Genomic DNA, 10007 nt, shown 5'->3' with positions numbered 1-10007 from the left:
AGGGGTGGGAGGCACACCATATTGTCCCCATTCATTTGGCTGGGGCACCTTTTCTTCAGATGTCATGTCCCCCCCCAACATTTTCAGCAAAGTTACTCCACTATTTCCACATGTCTGTAAATGCAAAATCCCAGAGCATTTGTATGAATTGTGTTTCTTCAATTCCAATTCAGCTTTTTGGTGCAGGTTCAGACGTCTCAATTATATTAAAAAATGTAAATGTCCTTAAATAGTGTGCGCTCAAGCCCAGGCCTCATTAATATTATCTGCGCAGCCGTCCTCCAAAGCCGGACTGGTCTGGTTCGTGGTTAGATGTCAATAATAAATACATTTGAAGATGACTGAAGAATAAACCAGAAGACATGCGCTTAAAACTGCAGGGACCACTTGGGGATATAAATGAGATGAAGTGATGTGTCTCTTCTGGAGTGTGATAGGGTGCTGTGAAGAGGATGATTCAAGAGTTAAAACATACCATAGACATGCCTAGCATGGTTAATATCTCTGGGATTCTGCCTAAAGGGCAACCACCATCCTACATACCCTGGCTCACTGTACACACACACATACTTTAAGGTGTAATGCAACAATCCGAACAGGGCACAAATGCTGCTACAAGCAGAATAGCGTGATGACTACTAAGCAGGAGAACCAAGAAAGGGCCTCCTCTCCTTCCTGGCCAATCAATAGGACGACATTGAACAGTGCATACGAGTCAAAGTCATGAGCAAAGTTCAGTATGGGGCACACAAGAGCAACACGGATGACATGATTGCATGGAAGTGAAACATGATTCCATGGAAGTGTGAGAAAGAAAAGGGTGAACTGGAAACCGTGATGTGTGACCATGAGGACTGTGTGCACAGCGCATGCGTGATTTGTGTTGGTTACAATGGGTGTGGCCATGTACTATCATGGCCATATCATGTAGTATGCCAGGCATGCCTCAACATCAACTTCGGGGGCCTTCTATGGTCTGTACGCGGAGTCTGAGAGGAACCACTGGCCGGCAGCGGAGGCGAATGCTCATGCTTGAAGGGTCGCTGCTGCCCAAGACGCCCACTACTTCATTGGCTCGGCATTGCGGCTTAGTTCCGCAATGCCCTGCGTGCTGGGTCCGCATGTGCTTCCACCAGCAACCGTCTCCTGGATGCCTTTCAAAATAGATTCCACGTTGTAACCCACTGGTCCTCAGAGTTAACCTTCCAGGCAACAGTTCTCCTCCACACATGCAAGGGATAGTCCACCATTGAGTATAGGGGAGGCACCTCCATTTAGATGGGTTTCGGCATGCAGTGGTGATTCCCGACAAGTTCCATGTCCATAATGTTTGATATCTGGGATCGGTCCACTGACACTTACACCTCGAGGCCCGGAAACATGTCGGATTATCAGGATACCCCTAATTAATATTCATGAGATAAATTTGAATACAACGATTCTAAATGTATGCACAGTTCTTCTCATAAATATTAATGAGGGCAAACCCGTCAGGATTCCGGCCTTCGAGACCTGAAGTTGGCCAACCCTGCCTTACCCTTGGTCCACGCATAACCACAAGAGGAGCAGATGCATCCACATGAAGTCCTTGCGATGCAGTCTATTTATACATATCCAAGTGGGGGTAGGGACACCCGGTCCTTCAGGAAGCCGATCCGCTCTAGCGGTTAGTGTCCTTTGCCCCGGACTGCTGGTGTCGCTGGCTTCTATTTCTCTGTGGAGTTGACCAGTTTATCGCTCCATAGGAATTTGTCCACTGCTGATCGTAAAGGCTTGCGGTTGCCATTGGTAAGGCCAACCTCGCCCTTCCCCCCCTTCTTCGGGCTCTGGAATGAAGATACAGGGGTTGGTGTGTACGTTTCACTCAAGAGAGAGATGTGCATTAATGCATTCAGAAAAGTTGCACATTGATTTTAAAGGACAGGGCAGACACACACTGTAGACACATCAGATGCAATGATTGTCGAGGCCATCAAGACTTGCATGATCAAGTAGGCGTAAGACAAATGCATGCACACCCCTGGTGTAGTCGAGCTGAAGTTGAAGTAACTGCCTTCAAGGGAACATTTCATTGACAATCAGGAGAGGGACCAAGTGTTATGTTGTATTGTGTCCTTAAAACTCTGCGCAAAGGCTGCTATTGTGAAGCATGCATTATGGAATGGCTGTTGTGCATATTTAATGTTGATTGTCTGATGGACAGCTGATGAGAGCAAGCTGGAGCTGATTTATGCACAAATGCGTTGCCTCTATTGTGAGCTATTTTATGGGTGTTGCTGCAATTACAATACAGATCCTTTCATTGTTAGTGTGGGCTATTAGATGGCACATTTAAATAAACCGACACTATTGCATTAGAGTACAGCTAGCGAGAAACAACATATGAGGAGGGAGACAAAGCTTGTAGGTGTTGTTTGGCTATTTACTTACCCATTGCCAAGCCCATAGACATGCTAATCCCTATGGCTATTCCCATCCACTTCCTGCCACTCCCAGCCCAAAACACAGCTTGTGATCTCTTTGAATTAGCTTTGTCAAGCCTTGCCATCAAACTGTGCTCAAAGTGCCTGCCAGAGTTTTTTCAAAGCCGTCTTCTGAGAGTTCATGACTTAATAGGAGCTGTATATGACTACTGGTTTAATAAAGATGTCTTAATCAGGTCTGCCTTCAGCCACTCGATTTGAAAGCACTATGCATGTCCTATTAAAAACAAACATTGGCAAAGCCAACAGCTTTTGCTCGTGTATAATTATTGGGTATTTGCCAGATACTGTGATTAGATGCCCAGGCACTCTCAGCATTTTTCAGTTGCTACCATTGATGGCCAGTTAATACCACTATGGCAGTGCCTGGCAAGTGCCTTTCCCTTGTCTACACAAAAGCCAAAACTGTTGGCATTGCCAATGCTTGTTGTAACTTGCTAGCTATTGACTGCTCTTTGGAAGAGGGTCTCATCCTTCTCATCCTTTGCAACATATTACCGTGCGATGGACCCACGTGCCTTCCTGAGCACATCATATGCCAACTTATTTCCACTGGGGGGGGGGGGTGCATTCTGATGTAGGCAGCAAAATAGCAGTGTAATAATGAGGCGTAAAGGCACTTGCGTATATGCCACCTAATTCTACTCTTTAAAGAAAAAAGGTGTTAAACATGAATTACTGCCATTTACATAAAAATGCAGCACGATGATTGCGCGAACCTCGCCTGGCTTGGAAATGCACTCAGTTGCCGAAACATTCATACAGTGAATTTTCCAGCACTGTCCTCCTGAGAGAGGGGCCTTTTTTAAGCATCACTAAATGCATGCGAGATCAGGGCATTGGATATGGTGTCTGACTGTATATGGACAAAAGCTGCGCTTGAAATGAGTATTGCACGTCATTCTTCCAGTGTGTGGTGTCATTTCAAATAGGGATTTAATTGCTGTCGCTGTACCCGAGGGCGACTTATCAATGCTCACATTTCCCAGACATATTCGAAAGGCTGTGCATGCACACCATGTTCGTTATTTAGCGAACTTGGAGTAAAATACTGAACATAACCCATTGCAATCATTTCTGCATCAGGTGCCGAAGCACATGACGCCATCGAAATCAGCGTGCAACACAAACATCCTGAATGGCGCAATGTGTAGCCTCCATTTACCTACAAGTGCACTGACAATGCCTGTGGACCAGGCATGCTGTGGATGGGTGCACCGTGCATGCTCTGGATAGGTGGACCAAGCATGCTGTAGATGAGTGGACCGTGCATGCTGTGGATGGGTGGACCAGGCATGCTGTGGATGGGTGCACCGTGCATGCTCTGGATGGGTGGACCAGGCATGCTGTGGATGGGTGGACCGTGCATGCTTTGGATGGGTGGACCAGGCATGCTGTGGATGGGTGGACCAGGCATGCTGTGGATGGGTGGACCAGGCATGCTGTGGATGGGTGGACCGTGCATGCTCTGGATGGGTGGACCAAGCATGCTGTAGATGAGTGGACCGTGCATGCTGTGGATGGGTGGACCAGGCATGCTGTGGATGGGTGGACCGTGCATGCTCTGGATGGGTGGACCAAGCATGCTGTAGATGAGTGGACCGTGCATGCTGTGGATGGGTGGACCAGGCATGCTGTGGATGGGTGGACCGTGCATGCTCTGGATGGGTGGACCAGGCATGCTGTGGATGGGTGGACCGTGCATGCTCTGGATGGGTGGACCAGGCATGCTGTGGATGGGTGGACCGTGCATGCTTTGGAAAGGTGGCCCGTGCATGCTGTAGATGAGTGGACCAGGCATGCTGTGGATGGGTGGACCGTGCATGCTCTGGATGGGTGGACCAAGCATGCTGTAGATGAGTGGACCGTGCATGCTGTGGATGGGTGGACCAGACATGCTGTGGATGGGTGGACCGTGCATGCTCTGGATGGGTGGACCAGGCATGCTGTGGATGGGTGGACCGTGCATGCTCTGGATGGGTGGACCAGGCATGCTGTGGATGGGTGGACCGTGCATGCTCTGGATGGGTGGACCAGGCATGCTGTAGATGAGTGGACCGTGCATGCTGTGGATGTAACAGAGAACTTGCAATCTTCTCTGGGGGAGTGAGCTCCTTCTGCTAGGGGGTTTCCTCGCATGATTCCTGCTAACTGCCTCGTCGAGGGCCGTTTTTCCTTCTTCCCATCCGCAACCATGAAGAAATCCTCTCCTTCTATATTTATCAGGTCTGGGACTATTACCACAGTGCATGGTAGGCAGGCACTGTGTGGGCTATTTTCAGCACCAGGATACAAGCGAACTGCATCTGGCTATGTTGGGCCGAGCGGTGCAGGAATATCGAAAGCAAACTATTGGATATCAGACAAAAGGCCAGCATTTAACTCTCAACTACCAAACATCCAAATAGTGATTTTAGAAAAAGGAAAATAAAAACGAATTGTGCCCTGTGTTCAAGTGACAAGGTCGAAAAAAAATGAGGCCTACTTTCCATTACAGGTGACACGGCTAAAACATAGAGCTACCATGGAGAGGTCTGTGCATTTTACAGCTTGGATGGAACTATGAACACATGAAAGATGAAACTCCATAGCCAGAATAATTTAAATATATATCAGAATGTAAAGTTGGTTGCATGGTGCAGGAGAAAAATGTATATGATGTGATGTAAAATAAAATATTAAAGAATGACTCATGTAAAGAAAGACAAATGCAGAATTTAAAAGCACCAGTTTCTCTTAATAAGAACGGACTTCAGGCTGTGCTGGAACCCACAAAGATACCCCCCTACCCACACTCAGGTCACAAAGGTCAAACACTCCTTCACCTCTCTAGCTGGAAACCCTTTGCAGCTCAACAGAGTCAGGAAGGGGGCAGCTTGTGCCTGTGACAGAGGTTTATTGGGGTGCAATGATGACTACTGAGTAAACAGAAGTGCAGCCCATGGTTTTTGAACTCTATAGAAATACTCAAAAAATTAAATCCAGTTTGTGGTGGGGTGCTTGGATAGCTGACAGTTGACATGCAACAGAGGATGCCACAGAATTCCAGGGGGCGGAGTTAAACCCCTCTCTTCAAGGAGATAAGGAACACGTGCTCAGGTCATTAGTCTTGGAAGAACGTTAAGTGGTTTTATTGCAGACCAAGTCAACAGAAACCAGATGACCAAGCCTACATCTACATTTTGGGAAAAGAAATGTGCTGTTTTACTTAATTAAAAATATGCATATAGTTAGAGATTACCATAGGATTCTTTGAAAAATCATATTTTGCCTAGAATTTGGAGAAGAGTAATAGATACCGGGATTGGGTCATATGCCTCCAGAAAGCACATGAAGAGCCCTATCTGTTGCCAGACATCCCCTGAAAATGTGACATTGGGAACCAAAGTTATCAGGTAAAATGGGATTGCAGCTTCCCAGAATAAGATACAGATCTGAGAGTCCGGCATATGGTAGCTTGGGGAATAAAGTGCCTGTCTGTAAAATCTCAAGATTCTAATTTGTATCCTTTTTGTGGAAATAACAAAAATCTGTCATTCGCATAGGCAGTCACCTGCTGACACCAGAGATGGTTCATTGTGACCGGCATGATCTGATTCTTTTAGAAATATATAGGTTGTGACTCTTATTTGTGAATTGAAGAAAAGTGGCATATTGAAAAATTTTAAATTCATATCCGAGTTGTTCAGAAGTGCAATTTCAGATGGGTGGAGCAAGAACTCCCAGAAATGGGGCATAGAGACATAAGGACCAATTAGAGGGAAGGGGCTAGGCCTTGTTTAGGAGGAAGAATAAGAGATGCCCAATCAGGGTAATCACCCAATGAGCCAGTACATTTTCATTTAGACATTTTTGTGGGTGTGGTTAGGAGATTTGAAAACGTGTTGCACAGTGGAAATGGGTATCTTCAGATCAGACAAGGGGACACTGGGCTGAGATGATCAGACAGAAAGAGGAGAAAGAAAAAGGATCAGATGAGAGGATGTGATCTTGAGAGCAGATCAGATGGTCAGACGATAAGGCAAGGAGAAAGATGGAACTAAAATCTGGAGGGAGCCAGGAGAAGGACTGATGCTGGTGGTGATCCTTAGCCAGAAGCAGAAGGTCTGATGCTCGAGGCCATCCATAACTGAGTATGGAGAGACAGTCCAACTAGGTCCCTATGTTTCTAATGAGATGACCCAGGATGCCTGATGAACATGTGCAGGACCCAGTGAGATTCTAAAGTAAGTCAGAGATTCCCACAGAACAAACTCTTGGTGGTTTTCTATTTCAATGAATGTCTTCAACTATATAGATATTCATAGGGTGGGCATACAGCAGTAGATCCATAGAGTTTCCTGATTATTATTACCTGCCTGGGTTCCACAATCAAAGAAGCGGCTAGTGACCTAGCCCCCTTTATCACCACCTTAGTCAACTCCTCTTTCCGCACATGCACTGTCTCTACAACATAAAGAACTTGTGGGTACTCCCTCTACTAAAGAAACCTTCCCTGGACCTGCGCATCCCGACAAACTATAGACCTATCACGACAGTCCCATCCTTATTGAAAATCATTGATAAAGAAGCCTATATCCAGATGCAATCTTATCTAGAGACCAACAATCTACTAGGACTCCGACAATCTGGCTTCAGACCCCAACATGGTATGGAAACAGCCTTGATTGACCTGAAGAACCAGATTGATGACCTGAAAGACAAAGGGAAACCTGCCCTCCTGCTCCTTTTCGTCTCTCAGCTGCTTTTGATCTGGTTGGTCATAAAGTGCTTTGTAAACGTCTATGAACAGCAGCTCACTTTTCCACAGAAGCAACAGCATGGATCCAATCTTTCTTAAACAATAGATCCATGAGAGTTTTCTCACCTTCGGCAGCAGCTGATCCTATCCCCATAACATGTGGCGTCCTGCAAGGATCTTGTGTATCACCTACAATGTGTTTACCAAACCATTGTTTGATCACTTAGACTCTCTGGGTGCCACCTACACTAACTATGCCGATGACACCCAGACCTCACACCTCTGACAGGTGACTACAAAATGATCTGGCACTGGTTAACAAAAGCTATCTCATCATTCAGGCCTAGATGGCCTCACATCGTCTATGTCTGAATGATGAGAAGACCAAGCTACTGTTCCTAGCTACACCAGCCAATCTGAAGAAACTTAGCAACCACTACCTTTCTTTTAACATCGACGGCAATGACATTAAGGTAGCCAATGAGGTAAAATCCTTGGGTTTCTACCTAGACTCTGCCTTGAGCTTACGTAAACAAGTCAGTGCTACGACATCGGCGACACCCTACACTTTCAGGCTGATCCACGCCTGTAAACCTTTTCTTTCTACAGAAAGCTGCATTACGTTGGCTAGAGCTTTAATACTCTCCAAACTCAATTATTGTAATGCTCTGTACCTAGGGGCCAACTTCAAATACTTCAGAATAACGCACTTACAACAGCCTTAAGCCTCTCCAGAAGGCAACATATTTCAGTGACCAGACAGAATAATAACTGGCTCTCCATCACGAACAGAATTCAACTTAAAACAGTCTCCCTAACTTACAAATGTCTTAACAACTCAGCCCCGCAAAACCTAACAGAAAAATGCATCAAACATAAAGGGGGCAATATTGTAATAATAGACAGAGAATACTATTTACATATGGCCTACAACCGTCTACTAACACCTGGTTGCTATGGAAAGCTTCCTTTGGCTGAGTGTCAAACAATCTTGAATCAAACTGAAGAATCAGTACTCGCTTGGCATAGAAAAGGCTTAATCACAGATGAAGAAAGAACCTATTTTCTTACAAAAAATCCGATAACTCCAACAATGTACTTTCTACCTAAAATTCATAAACATTACCAAACCATTATGGAGGGATGTCCAATACTCAGTGGTATTGGTTGGGTTTCGGAAAATCTGTCAGAATACCTGGATCTAGCCTAGTCAAACCACGAGCTAGCCTAGTCAAATCATATTTACAAGACTCTTCAAGCCTTATTCAAATGCTCCAAACATTTGTCTGGCAAGATTCCTTCATTCTGGCAACCCTGGATGTCAAGGCGTTATACACATCTATTCAACACAAATGGGCATTGGCCTCTATTGACTATACCTTTAGGAATGTCTCTGCTTTGTATTATTTGCAACTTGACATGTTGAAAGAAATGTTACAAATAACCTGGTATTCGAATCTGTTTACCTTTAATGATTGCTTGTACCAGCAACTGAAAGGAGTGGCAATGGGGACAAAATATGCCCCTGCATTAGCGAACATTTTCATGGGCATGTTGGAATATACAGTATACCAGGATCCAGCATTTAAAGATAAGGTCAAACTTTGGACAAGATACATAGACGATATTTTTTGTAATTTGGGAAGGATCGGATACCTCATTTTGCGAATTTACCAATAGACTCAACCAGAATCAATTTGAGATTGAATTTACTGGAGAACACAACCCTAACCAAATTAATTTCTTGGATCTTACTATACATGTGCAGCATGACCACTTAGAAACTTGGACATTTCGAAAACCAACGGAAGTCAATTTAATATTACATGCGCAGAGTTGCCATCAGCGCTCAACAATTCACAACATTCCCCTTGGAGAATATATCCGAGCGAGGAGAAACTGTAAAGATGACCATAAGTTCCAACAGGAGTGTCAGTTCCTGAGGAATCGGTTCAAGAAGAGAAGTTAGCCTAACAAATGTCTGCAAAAAGCATTTGAGAAAACTAAGAATCTACAACAAAAAGATACTCTAACCCCGAAAAACACATCGGAGGTAAAACAGATGAAACTAATGTTTATAACACAGTTTCATAAAGATCATCAACTGATTAGGAAAACACTACAAAAACATTGGCATTTACTTCATTTAGACGAACATTTGAAGAAATTCATGATAGACCTACAATCATCTTTAAAAATGCCATTACTCTGAAAGCAATTATCTGTCCATCATTGCTACCAGACCAAGAAAAGGAAAAAACAGTCACCTGGCTCACTAAGAATGACCCAGGGTTCAGGAAATGTGGTTTTTGTACGATGTGTCTGTTTGCGGGGGACAAGATTAAAGAACTGGAGGGCCCCAACGGCAAATTGTTCAGAATCAAGCAGATGTTAAATTGTAGAACAAAGTTTGTTGTTTATGCGATCATTTGTATCTGCAATAAGCTATATATTGGCAGCACTAAAAGAGAGCTGAGGATTAGGATACATGAGCATTTGAGCAAAATTGGGAGTCAAGACCTGACCCCACCTCTGTCAGTACACTGGCAGAAAAATTATCAGTGGGATGACAAATCTTTAATCAAATGTGTGGGGCTACAACACATTATAATGAATAAAAGAGGTGGAGACAGAATTTTAGCACAACGCCAAGCAGAGGCCAGTTTAATCTGTTACTTTAACACAACCATGTTTGGTTTAAATTTGGATACGGAAATGGCGTCATTCCTATAGTCTAATTTATGTATTTGACATAACATTCCTTATCTGGATTTAATATAGTG

The 10007-nt window shown here is 44.4% G+C and overlaps 1 protein-coding gene across 1 annotated transcript; it reads right to left on the bottom strand.

Annotated features, from left to right (window-relative positions):
• Nucleotides 1-3648: 3648 nt before the first annotated feature.
• Nucleotides 3649-4524, bottom strand: LOC138467328 (uncharacterized). The gene has a single exon (XM_069607303.1). It carries the CDS (start codon nucleotides 4522-4524, stop codon nucleotides 3649-3651), a length of 876 nt encoding a protein of 291 aa, XP_069463404.1.
• Between the last annotated feature and the right edge of the window lie 5483 nt (nucleotides 4525-10007).

Source organism: Ambystoma mexicanum, chromosome 4q (assembly GCF_040938575.1).
Source record: "Ambystoma mexicanum isolate Mex_15411 chromosome 4q, UKY_AmexF1_1, whole genome shotgun sequence".
In the NCBI taxonomy this organism is placed as follows: domain Eukaryota; kingdom Metazoa; phylum Chordata; class Amphibia; order Caudata; family Ambystomatidae; genus Ambystoma; species Ambystoma mexicanum.
The sequence above is the reverse complement of the archived record's forward strand: the minus strand, read 5'-3'. Positions and strand labels throughout refer to the sequence as shown.

What these genes read in the sequence shown, in the direction of transcription:
- LOC138467328 (XM_069607303.1), bottom strand. Translation starts at nt 4,524, where the DNA reads ATGCCTGGTCCACCCATCCAGAGCATGCACGGTCCACCCATCCACAGC.